This window comes from Diplotaxodon limnothrissa, linkage group LG11 (assembly GCF_057381915.1).
Source record: "Diplotaxodon limnothrissa isolate DT_005_m linkage group LG11, D_limnothrissa_male_GT1.1, whole genome shotgun sequence".
Lineage (NCBI taxonomy): Eukaryota > Metazoa > Chordata > Actinopteri > Cichliformes > Cichlidae > Diplotaxodon > Diplotaxodon limnothrissa.
The window spans coordinates 26,660,254-26,677,263 of NC_140606.1; the positions used below are offsets into that span (position 1 = coordinate 26,660,254).

The 17,010-nt window shown below is 40.3% G+C and overlaps 3 protein-coding genes across 3 annotated transcripts; 1 reads left to right on the plus strand and 2 right to left on the minus strand.

The window, feature by feature from the left end:
* Positions 1-1,799: 1,799 nt before the first annotated feature.
* Positions 1,800-7,206, minus strand: foxj2 (forkhead box J2). Its single transcript, XM_085365530.1, has 10 exons — positions 6,989-7,206; positions 6,309-6,675; positions 6,122-6,196; positions 5,930-6,022; positions 5,199-5,357; positions 4,609-5,110; positions 4,358-4,519; positions 4,164-4,265; positions 2,680-3,015; positions 1,800-2,362 (listed from the first exon to the last, which is right to left on the minus strand). Exons 2-10 carry the CDS (start codon positions 6,630-6,632, stop codon positions 2,250-2,252), a joined length of 1,866 nt encoding a protein of 621 aa, XP_085221656.1. The 5' UTR covers positions 6,633-6,675; positions 6,989-7,206; the 3' UTR covers positions 1,800-2,249.
* Positions 7,207-7,484: 278 nt separating this feature from the next.
* Positions 7,485-10,437, minus strand: isoc2 (isochorismatase domain containing 2). Its single transcript, XM_085365531.1, has 7 exons — positions 10,383-10,437; positions 10,087-10,199; positions 9,599-9,723; positions 9,297-9,509; positions 8,659-8,729; positions 8,420-8,537; positions 7,485-7,607 (listed from the first exon to the last, which is right to left on the minus strand). Coding segments are annotated over exons 2-7 (594 nt in total). The 5' UTR covers positions 10,088-10,199; positions 10,383-10,437; the 3' UTR covers positions 7,485-7,541.
* A 130-nt stretch (positions 10,438-10,567) lies between these two features.
* Positions 10,568-15,111, plus strand: atg12 (ATG12 autophagy related 12 homolog (S. cerevisiae)). Its single transcript, XM_085365532.1, has 4 exons — positions 10,568-10,679; positions 12,794-12,930; positions 13,037-13,099; positions 14,958-15,111. The coding sequence occupies exons 1-4, from the start codon at positions 10,586-10,588 to the stop codon at positions 15,015-15,017; spliced, it is 354 nt and encodes a 117-aa protein (XP_085221658.1). The 5' UTR covers positions 10,568-10,585; the 3' UTR covers positions 15,018-15,111.
* Positions 15,112-17,010: the final 1,899 nt, after the last annotated feature.

The following is a 17,010-nucleotide window of genomic DNA, read 5'->3' on the forward strand; positions in this document are numbered from 1 at the left end:
TGTTATTCTTGGATGCGGTTGTAGGACTGGCTTTAAAACCGCATGACAAAAATATCATACACATTAAAAAAAACTGTATCACCAACGTAGCCTGGACAACATTTGCAAGTTAGATGAAGTCAGCTATCTCATCGTAGCATATTTATATGCATATTTATAATTATACGGTTCTTGGAGTGAGTGCATACACTCATGAAGTTTAGTAACTTCCGGTCACTGCAACAAGCCCAGGTACAGTTTACCGACGGATGGGTGCAGGACCTTGAAATGCACCGTGTAGAAAGTAAAGACCATCGTACGTATCATAAGTTTACCAGTCTCACAAATCGTCGTCATAAATACACATTCGTTAACCGTTTATTAATAGGACCTTTGAGCTCAATGGTAATTAATTAGCAGTGGAAATAATTTTTGGTAGCATCACAGAAATGTAGCAGTGACAATAATATTGTATGCTGTAATCCTACTGTGCAATTAGTGATACAAAACAACTGTTTTATCCTGTGAATAAAAGTATATGTTTTTGTCAATGTACCATAATAACAGAAGCGAAACGCAATATTGTGTCAGGACAATTTACTATTTATGCACAATAAATAAAGGAGCATAGCGCGACCATTTCTGTTCAGCGCCAGACTTGCTTGTAACCTATATCACCAATTATGTTAAAAAAATGACGTATTAACTACAACAGCAGACTGACCTTTGTGTAAATGCTTGGAGCAGACTAACATGTGAGCTGGAGTGTTCTGGGACGTTATATTTTGTCTTTGAATGGCTGCAATCCAGTCGCCTCTTTGTTACTTCGGAAACATGGCTCGAACAATTTCTCTTCAACGACGTAATCCGATAACAACCGATCTCTTTACCCGTCGGCTTCCCGTGGCTGTCATGCGACCGGCTATTGCAGTTAATAATACAACAGCTTCTTGACATTTTTGTGTTTCTTTTTATCGCTGTGTGACTGATTTTAATTGAAAGCCTGCGTGCGCTAGTACCGCTTGCCACGAGTTCCCAGAATCCTTTGCGGTTCTACCCGTGAATGACGTCACATTTTCAATCTCTATATAATATGCATGTTAAATTTTATATTTGGGGTAAAATATCAAGTCTTTTCAAGTAAACCGGTTCAAGTCCAATTCAAGTCCCAAGTCATTGGTGTAAAAGTCCAAGTCAAGTCACAAGTCTTAGAACATTTTTTCAAGTCAAGTCTAAAGTCATAAAATTAATGACTTGAGTCTGACTCGAGTCCAAGTCATGTGACTCGAGTCCACACCTCTGGCAGATACTCCCTTCACCCTGGCCAAAAAGGCTAAAATAACCAAAGAAAAAGTGGAAAACAGCTAAACATGAGAGGTTTTGGACAAAGTTTGTGTTTTTTCCATTGTTTAAGCACTGCTTCCAACCAAGAGTGATAGCATATAGGCCCCATAGCTGCAGAAAAGGCTAACATTGATATCTTTTTACAAAAAAACAGCTGAACATGAGAGGTTTTCGGACCAATTTTGTGTTCTCCATTCTTTAAGCACCGGTTTGAGCACCGTTTAAGCACCGGCACTGTTTCAAAAGTACCGGTTTGGCACTGGTATCGGATAAAACCTAAACGATACCCATCCCTATCTGTGACAGGCAGCAAGTAACAAAGAGCCTAAAGATGCAACTTAAATTGAGTTCTTTATAAGTTATGTGTAGGCAACACTGGTTCATCCCTTGAGTTTGGTGTCTTTTTAATGATTTAAAGGTCAGTGTTAAGTAGCTAAACCAAAAACAAAAAAAACATTCCTCTGAAAATGGTCAGGTACAAGGACTTGGCTGAAAACGAGTTATCAAAAACAAAAAAAAAGCAGCCAATGTCCAAAGAAAAGCTCTGAAAGACCTTCAGAAATCTTGGAGAACTACTGCTCAGGAGCACTTTTACAAAAGCCTGGCTCCTTGGAAGAAAAACATAAAAAGGTGAGGTGAGGCTCAAGACCTTTACACAGTTCTGTGTTTTACAATCCAATAGACACCAGCCTCCCAACTACCTACATAGGATATGCTAAACAAACAGTATTACAGCATATGAATTTGAGTAATATTGAAAAAATAACTATTTGAACCTCGGGGGGCATTCAGTCATATGTGACAAACTCGATCCCATACTTGCTGTCAGAGAAGCTTTAAACATGTACAACAGAGTGAGACAGCTTCTGCAAAGAGTAGAGTATTTTCTCAAAAACATTTTGGGGTTTCCACACAGAGCGAGAGGGTCAAACAATCAGAGAGTCCCAGTCAAAGTCGTCCTGGATCTCCTCACTGTTGCTGTGCAGATTCTTTAGTGGGGGACGCTGTCGTGGCGTCATCGGCTGAGGATGAATCCCAGCTGAGAAGGAAAAAAAAAGAGGACACATGGACTGAGTATATAACAAGAAGGAAGTGAGAGAATGTCAAATCATATTTTTCTATCTAAACAACTTCTTTTAAACAGACAAAACCTGCTGTCCAGATTTATAACAATTTCTGTTCAATCTTAGGAGAAAAACTGTTTTTAATTCAGTGTTTCCATAAATAGCTCTCATAGCAGAAACATGTCACTGATCTGGAAGATTATTCTAAAACAGGCTTGGGGAAAATATGAACCCATCCTGTCTTATTTCATAAAAGTAAAGAAGAAAATATGTTTTTAAGTCCAGGTCTCACCGGCTGTGCTTGCAGGCTGTGTTAGCTGTGGTCTCTGAAGACCTGGTCCCTGCATGGGCAGAGCCCGCCGCGGTGGTTGTGCACCATTGGCAGGGGGAGCTATTGAAGAGTAGGGAAGGGGTGAGGGCTGAGTGAGGCTGGAGAGGGTAGGGGGTGGGTTGAAGTTAAAGGCTGGTAAGGGTTGAGGGGCACCAGGGGCTACAGGGGAGTTATTCCCAGGGGTGATCATGCCTTTCTGAGTGAAGAAGCGGTTCAGAGAGTCGCAGAGGGAAGTGAAGACCGCCGGGTCCAGAGCCCAGTCGCAGAGCTCTGCCTGTCTCATGCTCTGAACAAGGTCTGCAAATATAAAATGAAACAGCAGATCAGAGCACGAAGGTCCAGTCTGTGGCTTTTTAAGAACAATATGAAACATCACAGTCCTTTCTTTACAAAATACAGAAAAGCTTTCAATGGATTGGATTGATTGTTTAGTGTGCATGATGTGCTTGTCTAACTTCTAAAGAGTCAGGCCGCCCAAATGACAATAAAAACACTGGAGGAATATAGCTACGACAACTCTTGTTTCTTGGCTTAATAATAACTTGCACACAGTCTGCAGACAGCCATTTTTCACAGCAGCCATTTAACATGAAACAGCCTTTCAGTCAGGTTGAAGTCTGACTGAACCTTGGTTCTTCATTCATAAGCTGAGTTGTCATGTTCTTTTTAGAGGGAAGACTCTTTCTCCTGGCAGCTCTTCTAAACAAGCCATACTTGTTCAGTGTTTTTCAGATTTTACAGCCGTGAACTTTAACATTTAACATCCTGAGGCCAGTAGAGCCTGAGATGTAGTTCTCAGAGTTCTTGAGTCTTGCACCTGGGGGGATTTGCTGGGACATCCACTTCTTGGAAGTTTGTGAGATTGACTGAATGTTTGATTAGGATCAGTTAATCAAGTGTATTTGATTAAAAGTGTAGGGATGATATTTATCCTATGGAAGTTGTAAATGTGTGCATGGTTTTTCAGAGGACTCTTTGCAATCTTTTGTTTTCCTGCCAATGTACGTAGCACTGAAACATGTCTGTGTTTAACCACTATTTCATGTAAATGGTCGCAGTGAAAGAGGACTGTAATCTAGGACAATAATTACTTTTACTAATCAGCTGATCATTTCTGAAAAATTGCCTAATCTCCTTTTTACAGGCCTGCTGTGAAATCTTCTAACTGCTCGCTTTATGTAGCCATCACTCCAAAATACAAAACTAAATACTTCAGTGTTACATGTGACAAAGATAAAGGTGAAACCAGAAAAGACTAAATAAATAATAATAATAATAATGATTAAATTAAATGATGAATTAATGATCAAAATGACTGAATTCCAATCACTCTATTAACTGGCTGATTAAACATTTTTACTCATGTCCTCACGACTCTAAACTCCACAGATCTATGAACCCTGATGATTGATTAATGTGCCCATTTAAACAAGAACAAAACAGACCTGGGTGACCAGTGAGGTCTATGTTTGCCCAGTCTAAGTTGCTGGCAATGCGGAAACTCTCCTTCAGAGAATCTGGGTTACTGAACCAGTCAGCTGGCACCGCTACAAGTGGAAGGCAAGAAGGCAACTTTAGAAGCATTGAACTTTTATACAGTTTATGCATTTCTGGTTTGAGAAAGTCGCATGAGACTTACTTAATTGTGAAATGCGCTCAGTGTCGGCAGGATGTGCAGCTGGTGCAGCCAATGCAGGTGGTGCAATTTGTGCGGTTGCAGGATGGGGGGACATGGGTAGCAGAGTTGGAGTGTGAAGTGGGGTAATGTCATTATTTGGGATCACCAGGGGAACTATATCCGCTGGAAAGAAAAGAGGCAATTCCTTCAATCCATCTATGCAGAATCTAAACTGTACAGAGTCAAAACACAGATACACACATGCCACTTACACTGCGAGCCTCCCCTCTCGCGCACTGTCCTGAACAGAGACTTGAAAGACGCATACAGATCAGGTAAGTTGAGCTCGTCAAAGGTGAAACGCAGCAAGGGATCAGTAGGGGTGTTTACTGAAACGACGGGAGGGGCGACGGCTGATGATGGGACAGTCAGTTCGGATGAGTGATTGGGTCCCGAGACGATGCAAATGGGAACAGCTGTCGGATCAGGCGCGCAGGAGAAAGCGGGAACAGACACAGGGTCTGAAGTCACAGGAAAAGACAGCGCAGCGTCAGAGAAGGAGGGAGCAGCTGGAGACGCTGTAGACATGTTGGCAGGAGCCAGAGGTGTAGCAGAAGCAGGGGGGATGGAGAAAGTGGGGCCAGGTGGGTGAGAAGGTGGGAAAGAAGTGATGGATGACATAGGGGCTGCAGGTGGGAGCACCGCTGATGGCGAGACGGATGGATGAGGGACAGGGAGACTGGAGACAGAGGTGGGCATGTAGGGAGATGGTTGCTGTAAAGATAAGAATAAGGTGTTATGAAGAGCAAGGTGTTGTTTAATTAAAGTAAACCTTATAAAAGGAGTGAGAAAGTGACTGTACTTTGCATGGGGGAGGAGAGAGGGAGGCAGACTGTGGCGACTGCTGCTGGATGCCTCCAAGTGACTCTGAGTTAAAGAGCTGTTGGTCTGTGTGTGAAGCTGATTGAGGCTGACGAGGAGAGAGCCCCGTCTCTGCTTTTAGTTCCTGCAGTTGAGGAACCTGTAACAGCACAGCATAAATACTTTCAACAGCAACAACAAAAAAAGTTGTCAGTATCCTGCAGGCTAATATATATATTAAATGTTAAATAAGACTGAGCACCTCCACTACAGCCAGAAATTACCTCCTTTCAAAAAAAAAAAAACAACTCCCTTTTGGCTCTCAGCTTTTATCAAAAAAGAAAGTTTGCTCAGTCTAATCTTAAAACTAGAGATGCTGTTTGTCTCCTAAATCCAAACTGGGAGTTGGCTCCACTGGGGAGGGGCCCGGAAGCTGAACTTTTAAAGACCCGGGGAAGCACATTGGTACACTTCTTTTCATAGGACGTAGCCATACCAAAACTGATATCTTAGTCCATCTTAATGTTCTCACACATTGCAAATAATGGCATAATTAGAAAAATGTGGCGGTTTTAATAATCTGCCACATGCTTGAGGTTTGGTTAAGAGTTTTAAGCGTTAATGGGCTATAATTTACATCTGTGTTTGCACTTTATGTGGTCTCATTATGTATTTGACAGGTGGAGAATAAAGGTTTGTCACAAAAAAACACCCCGAAAACCAAAAACATACATCCTCTCTCTCCTCGTCCTCTTCAGGATAGGAACGTTTAGGTGCCCTCACTTGATGTCCGTCTGAAGGTCCATCCATTGTCCAATAGGAACCCTGGAAAGACACCACAGGTTTGTGAATTCATGCTCTTTTTTTTAAACAGTCATCAATCTCAAATGATGAAAACTCCAACAGTAGGTAGAAGTAACTCACCTTGCCAGGGTCGTTCTGCGGTCGAGGAACTTTCCTGAAGCATTTATTAAGGGACAGATTGTGTCGAATGGAATTCTGTTGGGAATGACATGTGTCAGGAATGTCCAGTAAAGCAGATGTTACACTGACTACACTTTAGTGACATATTATTACTGCTCGCCCACACTGATAATATGTTGTAGCTTACTTTCCATCCGCGGCCCGCCCGGCTGTAGTAGGGGAAAGTGTCACTGATCCAGGTGTAAATGTCATTTAAACTCAGTTTCCTCTCAGGTGCAGCGGCTATTGCCATGGCGATTAGAGTAGCATAGCTGTGAGGGGGTTTCCCTTTACAGTTAGAAGGGGAGGGGTCCGGCACTGAGGGTAGAAAGTCTCCTTTCTCCCTCCCTCTGTCTTTTTTCTTCTCCTTCTCCCCTCCTCCTCTTCTCTCTTTCCCAGAGCGCAGGCTGCTGATTCCCAGCTGGGGCAACCAGTCAATACTGGTAAGACTGGAGTCCAAGTCAGAGGACATTTTTCAGTTTTAGTTTGTTTTGTTTTTTTTCTCAGTCCAGGCTCTGAAGGATCAGAAGAGAAAGTACTGGATCAACAAGTCTTTTTACATTTTGCTTACTCTGAATATAGTAGGCAGTCAAAACACTGAGCACTCCCACAGAGGATTTCCCTCTGCCTGTAACTGTGTCAGCAGTCCTGTTCCTGTACTTCCCAACTAGCGTCTATTACACACCAGTAAGTTCAGACAGAAGACACTTTGTGCTGCTCGGGAAACTTTCCACTCACCAGCAAAGCCATAGCATGACTATAGGTACATATGTTTGCCAATTCCAACTACTTGTGTTGTTTTCTGAGAAGGAAGAATGACTTACTTACCTCTGTATGGTCACTCGAGGCCCAAGGCCTTCAGAAGTGTTAATGGCTTATGTTGTCATCAGCTGTGCACAGCTGCTAACAAACTGCTGTACGTCCTCTCCTTCAGGTCTCTGTCCTCAGCATGTCGGTCCCCGCAGGGCTGCAGTCATACCTTCGGCTAGTGAAAGTTTGTGTAACTTTGGAGAAATATACACACAAAAAACTTATCCGACAGCTTCCTTTTTCGCTCTCCCTCCCTCTCTTTGCTTCCCCTCCCTTTCTGGTTTACCAGAATTACGTCACTCACTCCTCCTCCTGCGTGATATCACTCTATGCACCGCCTCTGGGAGCTGGTTCCACCTCTTTACTCTTTCACCAGCCTTTTCTCTGCCTGTCAGGTTCTGGTTACAGATAATGCACCTGAATTTTCCACTAAGACAAGTCCAAGCTGTTATGCAAGGTACAAGGGTCTGATTCATATACACAAACACACACAGAGCAGATTTAAAGTAGCAGCATCGCTTTATTGGTACAGCTCTTTACAGTGGGACACAATGGTAGGACATGGGTCTCTTTACAGAGCGCTGAAGAAAGCAAGGAGGCCGGTGTCAGGAGACGGATGCGCCAGAAGCTTCTGAATCTGTCAACACAGTTTACGACGTGGGTTAGTCATGTAATCGTATAAATTTTGGCATGTTCACACGCGCAAAAACAGGTGTCTGATTGCTGCACCCTTTACAACAAAAGGTCAGTGGGGATAAGTCGCAAATTATTACCACTCACAACAGCTTATTGTGTGTGTGTTTGTGTGTGTGAGAGAGTGGGGGAGAGCGTGCATGGGCCATTTCTGTTGCACCTGGTTTTTGTTTGTGTTTTTGTCTGTTTTGTGTGACTTTAATGTTTAGCTCTGTTTGAATTTTCCCTTTTTTTTTTTTATTCAGCCCCTGAATGCCAAAACATTATCTTATGCATGTCTGAGCATAGACATCATCAAACATTTAAACTGACATGCTGTATCACTGCAAGAAAAGAATAAAGTAATTTTGAATTTGATGATAGCAAACTGTCTCCAAAAAGCTGGGATGAGGGAAAACAAAGGGTTGGAATTAAAACAGCTGGAGGAACATTTTGCAACTAATTAGGTTTACTGGCAACAGATTGAAGTGTATTTCTTTTTTCTCACCAAAGAAAAGGATTAAAAAAAAACATTAAAGGAATTTGTGTTAATATTGTAGTTATTGTGTAATTACTTTAATAATGATGATATAAACACAGAAATGTGTATTTTGCTCATTTTTTTTGTTTGGTTTTCTTTAGGGGGTTAAGCCTGTTCAGTGTCTGTTTTGTACATTGACCACCAACTGTTTATGGAATCTAATATGTGTTGACTGAATAAACTAAGCTAAACAATACTGAGTCAGGAGGGCGACAGGAAGCATCTGTAGCAGGTACCTCCTTGAAGTTGGGGTGTTTGGCATCTTGAACCAGCTGCAGCAGAACAGCCTCTGTGGTGGTGAGGTATGCTCCGCTCTGTTTCAGTCGTGACAGAGCAAACAAACGATCCGTTTGGCTGAGGAGGGAAGTGAAAACGTTATAGTAAAGTGCACATGTAACTTCCCCAAGGCACACTCATTCCGTGTGTGTGACATCTCTTACTGCAATGAAAAAATACTGTTCAAATACACCGATACCTTCTGGATGACACGGCGTCAGCTACAATATGAACCTCTATCCCCTTCTCGAGCAAATCAAAAGCTGTGCACTGAGCAAAAGACAAGGAGGAAAGTTTTCTATTTGTCAACTAAAACTGCAAACTCAGTCAAACACAGTTACAAAATTACATATTTATGTTACTTAATGACAGTGTAATAAATTAATAATCACCTAACATCATTACCTCCACCACTCTGTTTTTGTGATTAAAACTTAACACTTAGCCCACATTATAAAGATACAATATCTTGCATGCATCCAAGTGCACCTTAAATTATTATATTTATGTCATTTCTGCAGGTCACAGACAAACTGCTTGTTGCTTCTTTTGTGGAACAACTGATAAGACACATACTGATGTGACATGCATTGTTTGTGCATGTTAGAGAATCCAGTTGAAGACTAACGTCTCCATATAATTGTCTCCTGATAACTACAACTATGCTTCGCATATAAAATATACATTTGAAAAATATGAAAGAGTTGGTGCCTCATTGAATAATTGTATGCTCAGAATAACAGATACTGAATGTCACTCTATTCAAAATACCCAAGTCAATGGAAAGATTTTGTTTCGTTTTAACGGCGCAGATGCTGAATCCCATTTGTGTCTTACAGCGATACAGGCGTGAGCCTCTATTCCACACAGTATGGCTTGTTTGGGGTTCCCCAGGGCCTCCAGCTCCTTCTGCACCTCCTCTATCATCATGGTGAATGAAGTTTTAGCATGGGCCTTTAGGTCCTCAGCTCCCAGCTCTGGTACTGTGGGCCCAAGACCTTTAGGATATTGCTCTGTCAAAATGGGGGGGATGCCCAGGATACGACTGGCCTGTCAGAGAAGAGGAGAAACCTGGCAAATCTGATTCAGACTCTCCAAATTATTCATCCTCGACAACTGTGCTGATGAGGAGAACCAACCTGGAGCAGTCTGGCTGCATTGCTGACAATGTTGGTGAACTGGAAGATGTTGGGTCTGAACTTCTCCTGCATATCGCACAGGAAAAGCACTGCATCCTTGGTGGAGAGCCTGCCAATGTTTGCCACTACAAGAGCAAGGTCACAGAAGGCATTCAGGTAGATTTAATACCATCTTGTACTATCATCAGAGAGATTTGAAGTAAAATTTATAAAGGTGAAACTTTATAAGTTTTATAGCTTACAACTGTAGCACAGCTGCTTGTTGCAGTCTTTAACCATTATTTGGACAATCGTAGACTCTAGCTAACCTGTCAGCATGAGTCTAAAATGGTGCGTTTTCTTCCTTGTAGGACATTATTTCCTTCTTTGATATTGCACTGTTTTGATAACAAAGGCACCAGTGACAACTCAAAAACAGCTAGACTCAAAGGAATTTGCTAAGATCATGGCTCGTTTTAGCGAATTAAAGCATAAGAAATGTCACTTACTCTTGTTGCTTTAATAGTCCAGAGGTGAGGTAGAGAGTAGTGGGTAACAGGCTGAAGGGGACTGCAGAAACTTTAACTGTCAGGTTAAAGTATTATTTCCCATGTGACGTCGCCTGTGTAAACCAAATAAAATATTTACATGTCTTACTTGTAATAGAAAAAAGAACGACCGAATTTAATATTGCAGACAAAATTGCGTATATGTAATCATATTAACTAATAATAAATAAGTATATTTGTTATTAAAGAGTTAATATATTAGCATCTATAGTCGGATGTAAAAAATAAAAACTAACCTAGCACGAAGCTAAGAAGACCACGGAGTTCAACTTCGGCTTCAGCCTTTCTTTGACAGGCGCTGCCTTCCTGGGAGCGATTATTGACCAATAGTATTGCGAGCTGTAGAGATTGACGCTTCTTTTGCGCCAATAGCCGCCGCTGCTGAGCAAATGTTGAGGTGGTTGGAAACCATAAAGTAACCCGGAGTGGTGAACCAAAGATGTCTGACACTGCAGAGTCCCCAACAGAGACGCAGAAAGAAGAAACACAGCCGCCGTCAGACGACTCGACGACAAATGACGAGAAGAAGAAAAGTAAGAGAGCGGAAAATAACTTCTCAGTTACGGGAAAACAATTGTGTTTCTGATGACTGTTGCTAATGCTAAAGAAAACACATCCGGATGTGTGACGTACAATATGATTGACAGTGAAAGTCGGCCACTAGGGTGGAAGCATGTTCTCTCTTCAGCCAATAAGCGCGTCGTTTTCTAGCAAGTGGTACTGCCGGTTTGGGGAACAGCTGAAGCTAATGCTAATAAACATTACATGTATTTTGTATTCTTATATGTTACATAGTTCACAGAAAGTCTCTGTTTTGCCATATTTGATCAAATATACTAACCAGTCGTCTCAATAGCAACATATTCTGCGTGCAAATGCAACAAGGATCTTAAGGAGCTACACTTGGCTCAAATCTCTTAAAATGTCACAAAATCCATGGAGCTGAAAATCTGGGATATGTTAAGAAGAGAACATAAACTAGAATATATAAAACTTGCATGGTGTGCCTACGACTGTGAGTTTAAACCTAATAAAATAGTTTATAGAGTCGAATCCTGGACTGCAAAAGGAATAACAACAGCTACTACTGATCTTCTGATCTACACAAAGGGGAAATTAAAAGGCTTTGAAAGATTGATATCACTTTATAATATGACCTCTAAAAACATAACTTTTTCTGTTGGCTCCCGATGTGCGATTACTTTGAACATACCACTAAAAATAGAACATTCCATCTCAATTCATAATTTTTTTTTACATTTGCTGCTCAACTGTCTCCATTTGCCTAAAAATGTTAAGCTCCAAAGTTTTCATATATATACAAACCACTGCTGTTAAAATATTAGCTTCATAAATCAAATACTTTTAAAGATATATTTGTTTTAATAAATTGTCCATCAATCCACTCCCAGGATACTCACTTAGGTGATGTTTGAACATCGAAAAACTATAAAAGATAAGCCAGATGTTTTCACTGGCCTCTCTTGCCATAAAAGTCAGTCAATATCTGTAGTTTGGGACTGATCTAAAAAGATCTGAATATTTCCTTGTTCTACAAAAAACAATTCAAGCAGTTCAAAGTTCCATACTAAGAACATACTAATGAAAGTAATAATAATAGGTAATAAGAGACAAACAGCAACTATTTTTGAATGATATATAGCTAATGCAAAATAAAATGACTATAATACTTTTTAACATGAACTTCTTAGTCACAAAAGGGAAGAAAATGCTACTTTCCTTCAACCTTTCTGCTGGATTTACCAGAAATATGAGTAGACAGTCTAATGAACAAAATTAGGAGTTTGCAGATGTTATATCAATTATAACTACGGAAATAACGTTAAATATATGCATATTTTTCATTTTTGAGACCTACTGCACTGGAAACATTCAAGAGTAAAGAAAATAAGAAAAGTAAAGATAATAACTCACTTAACCTGCGTAGTTTTGCAGGACTAATTTGCACAAATACCACAACAGAAATTTAAATTAAAATGAGGTAAAGAGACAGCTTAGTCTGTATGTAGCCAGACATCTAATTTCAATTTTGCAATACCCTGCCTAAAATTTAATGAAACAAATGAATGAGGTCATAGTAACTTATAACTAGATTTTAGTAATTGAATTAGATCTGGGTGTTGAATGTTGTTTATATTACTATTAGAGGTTATGTTTAAGCTTAGGCACTGTTTGGGTTTTTTTTTGGGGGGGGGGGGGGTTCTGCCCTTCAGAAAAGCTGATGTGAAAGCACACGAAGACAAGAAGTTAAAGGCGGTTATTATGCACATTCCACATTAAACACATCACAAAAAAAAAATAACAACACCTAGAGCAATATGAAATTAAAATTTCCACAGGGGAGTGTTTGATATTTCACCAAAACACTATTGGGGGAAAATATTACAGTAACATTTTTGAACTCTGTGCAGCACTGGCTTAGTTGCATAGGTAGATGTTTACTTGGGATGAGGGTTTGCCTTTACAGTGTTTTTGTTTTTCCACCATGGTATAATGTAGTGTCTATGCATCAGTGACTGCACCTTCCCAGAAATTCCACTGTAAATTCAAGTTGAGATTTGCCTGTGCCAGTCGGCGTTGCAACAATGTTGAATAACTTTCAGTTTTGTTTTCTTCATTTTTATAGTCGATGTGCTGTTGAAGGCAGTGGGAGACACTCCTATAATGAAAACAAAGAAGTGGGCAGTGGACAGGGGGAGAACAGTACAGTCTCTTTCACAATTCATATCTCGCTTCCTCAAGCTTGATGCCAATGAACAACTAGTAAGCATGACATTTTTTTCTACCAGCTTGTTAATTTTTGAAGTCTTATAATGGACATGATTTAAAAACCAATTATGAAAACTAAATCTTTTTTTTCTTTTCTCAGTTCATCTATGTTAACCAGTCTTTTGCCCCCTCACCGGATCAAGAAGTAGGGGTCCTCTTTGATGTGAGTGTAGTTTTAAATGGGGCAGCACACACAGACATACAGTTTATCAACAACATTATGTTCCCTGTTGTTTTATTAATTTAATAGCGCACAGTCTGGAGTTACAGACCGAGTTGGTCTTCACTGAAATATTACATCAGTAGCACTAGTGTTAGGCAAGTATTTAACTGGGTCCAAACTTCTTTGGACACTTCTTTTTGCCTCTGTACATCAGCTCAATTAATTTTTAACTCAAACCATCAAAATGTGACTAAAGTGCAGACTTTCAGCTTTAACTCAAGAGTTTTTTTCTTTTTGTTTTTGTTGTTTTTTTAATACAGAATCCATTGTCAGAGGCGCAAAATTAATTGGACAAATGAACATCATTTTAAATATAAGTATTGTTTTTAGTAATTGAAAGAAAATCCTTTGTAGTCAGAGACTGCCTGAGCTCTAGAACCCAGAGACCTCACTAAATGCTGCGTTTCCTCTCTTAAGCGTTTTGACCTTTACTGCAGCCAGTTGCTGCTTCATTGTGGTTCTCTCCACAACCAATAACTGAAAATCTGCTCTATCAGGTTGACATGAGGCCACTGACATGGCTATTGAAGTATATCTAATTTCTTGGCCGTGAGAAACTCTTGAGTCGCTTTTGCAGTACATTTTGGGTCATTATCCATTTGGACTGTGAAGTGCTGTCTGCACAGTTTTGAAGCATTTAGCTGACTCTGAGCAGAGAGTGTAACCCTGCACACTTCACAATTTGTCCTGCTCCTTCTACCAGCAGTGACATCATCAGTAAACACCAGTGCCCAGCTTCCACTGGCATTTCCTCCACCAGATAATGTCATATGCTTCGTGAGCTGTTCTTTCCTTCTCCATACTTTTCTCTTCCCATTGTTCTGATACAAATGAATCTAATCAGACCTTCTTGTTCTTGAGGGGTTTACATGTTATTGTAAAGCCTCTATATTTCTATTCATGAAACGGTCTCTTGCTTGTGGACCTGAACAATGCTACTGCTTTATCCACTTGAGTTGTTGTCTGTGTTTTTTCAGGCCATTTGGTGTTGCCTGACCAGATTCCTCCCTTTTTAAGAATGAGCCAGATTGTTAACTTAACCACTCCTAAAAATTTTTGCTGTCTCTCTGATGGCATTACTTTGTTTTTCCAGCCTAATGAAGGTTCCTTTACTTGCATGAAACTACTGTTTGGACATCTTATCGAGAGTTCCAGTTAAAGCTGCCAAATGCATGTTCAACACTTGGAAATAACTCCAGATCTTTTATCTACTTAATTTGTTGTTAAATAACAAGGGAACCTGCTTCACCTGGTGATTACTCTGGAAGTCTTTGTATAAAAATCATTGTGGTTCCTAGGCAGTTAATGAAAACTTCTGTTGAACCCCTTAAACTAATGCTGGACATCTGCACTTCAATCACATCTTGTTTTCTTGATTTAAAATCCACTGTGGTGGAGTATAGATGCAAAATTAACAGAGGGGAGAAAACGGTCAATGTCCAAAAACGTATGAAACTTCTAGACCTAACTGTTTCTGCAGGTTCAGCCTGTGTGACCTGACAGGTCATGCAGAGCTTCTACCAGCAGAGGGTGCAATAAGAGACAAGCCTTCTGTGACATAATCTTAAATCCTTGAGCACTGGTAAATGTCTTAACAAGTAACAGTAAAAACGTCAAAGTCTAGATCAGTGGTTGGCTGATCACCTCTCTGCTCTCACTGCTAGATCAATATCTAGTTAAAAGGTCCTTTCTGATGTCACAACAGCAGTTAACACTGATTTTAGACTTTGTTGACAGCTCACTCCTGTGTTTGACAGTTTAACTTCAACGTTTGTATTCCCGTCTTTTTGTCTTTCAGTGTTTTGGAAGTGATGGCAAGCTGATTCTACATTATTGTAAATCTCAAGCCTGGGGTTAGCTGCTTTCTACAACTACATTTTCCCTCCTATCCCCATCCTTAACTTCAAAACACGACAACATAGTGTTGTCTTTCCCCTTTGCTGTTTGCTGTCTTACAGGTTTTTTTGTAAATACACTGTAAATAAATTATTGTGTATATCATAAAAGTCTTGACACTGTTCTTGTTTTTTGTTCTGTTGCTAATCTGGGGAAATGTACATAAGGTACTATAATGTTAATAAAAATAATAAAATAGAGCTGTAATGCAGTGGAACTTAAACTGCTGCTTAAAGTTTAGGGAGGGTTAGTGAAGGCCACTGCTGAAAAGGGACAGACACGGGAAGAGAGGGGGCACTATAGTAACAGATGGACTTAGAGGGATTACATGATTCAGGGTGGGTTTGTGTCATAAATTACCAAGAAAGACAGTAAAGGGAGTAGAGTGGCTTGGAGACAGACATGCAGTCACTCCATTGGTTCGCATCTCCATCGGAGGAGGATTACACGGGGCTTGCAGCCGGAGAGGTAAGGGCCACTGATGCTCACACTGGAGAAGGAAAGCTGATGCACAGAGAAAAGATGAAGAGAGTAGCAACAGAGAGGGTATTCAAGATGGAGCAGCTGAACTAAAGTTATGAACGAGCTTTTTGATTAAGGGCTTATCAAGAAGGCAGAGAAAAACCACAATGTAAGTTCACTGCAAGGCAGTGAAATATGTTTTATGATGGACATGAAAGACTACAGAGGGCGAGAACAAAGTCTGGTAGGTATTTTACTTATTTAAAAATAATTTGTTCTGAAGTCATTTGTGGATTCTTCATCAGCAATCGCAAAAACATAATTTCTTTAATATTTACACATAGCAAAAAAACGTCGTTATTACACTGAGTGTTCAATTAAATCTGTCATTTGTGAACGAAAACTGAACGAGCTATTTTGGATGGACGTCTGCAAAAATTGAGCAAGCTGGAAAATGATGCATCAGCTAGTTACTGATGTGTAAAGGCTGAAAATATTTATTGTCTTAGCAACAGTCGACATGGTAAGGTTCATGCTAAGAGTAACCATTTCAAACATAATCTTATAAATATCAATACTTGGTCACTGGCTGCTGTTAAACCATCAGTAATATGCAGAGGTAGACTTTCACACAGATTATCAAGGTGCTTTGTGGGGTAATTGTTTCAGTGCTGAATGAATTAAACTGGCATCTCTGTGATGGTGTGACGCACTGAGCGGTAATCTAAACAAACAGTGCTTAAAAGATGTGCAGTTCTGAAAGGACATAATGTACATCTGAGAATAAACGCAATGCAAGTATTTAGGAAAGCCTTATCTCTGCTGAGCATTGGCTTTAACTGCCTCAGTAACACTCCAATGGTCATTAAGCGTATTATCATACTGATGGAGTTTTATTTCCAGCAGTACAGATGACAGAAACCATGCTAAGGGATGAGTGATGTGCTACATTCACCTGATTTAATCTGTGTTATGTTTCAGGGGCTGTGAGCTGACAGGGGGACATTGCATGAGAGAAAGATTGGCAGCAGACATGGTCAAAGTGTACTTCACACTAAAACACACCTAACAAAAACAGATTAAAGCAGATTTCCAGGGATTACGTGTAAAATTTCATTTAGATCTCTGTCTTATCTATAATTTCATCAAAAAAGTAATCTAGTGTTTTGCTCCCCTGCATCGTGCCTTCCACTTAAGGCCCACAGTTTATAATGAGCGGCAGGCTTGGGCTTGAGTGCGTTAATCAGGAAGCACAGAGATGTTAGCCGGGGTCACAGGAAAGTACACATTACTCAGCCTTTCACAACCCCCCTTTAAACAGCTGGAGGACTTATGTGACTTCAGGCAGTGATTGACAGTGTAAAGCTAGATTTCATTATATGGGCAATTTCCTTTTACCCTCTGTTTTCTTTTTTATGCTCACTTGCTCTCAATTTCATTTAACTTTTTTTGCAAAATAATAAGTTCAGGAATCTATTTTGATGTCCTCTTTA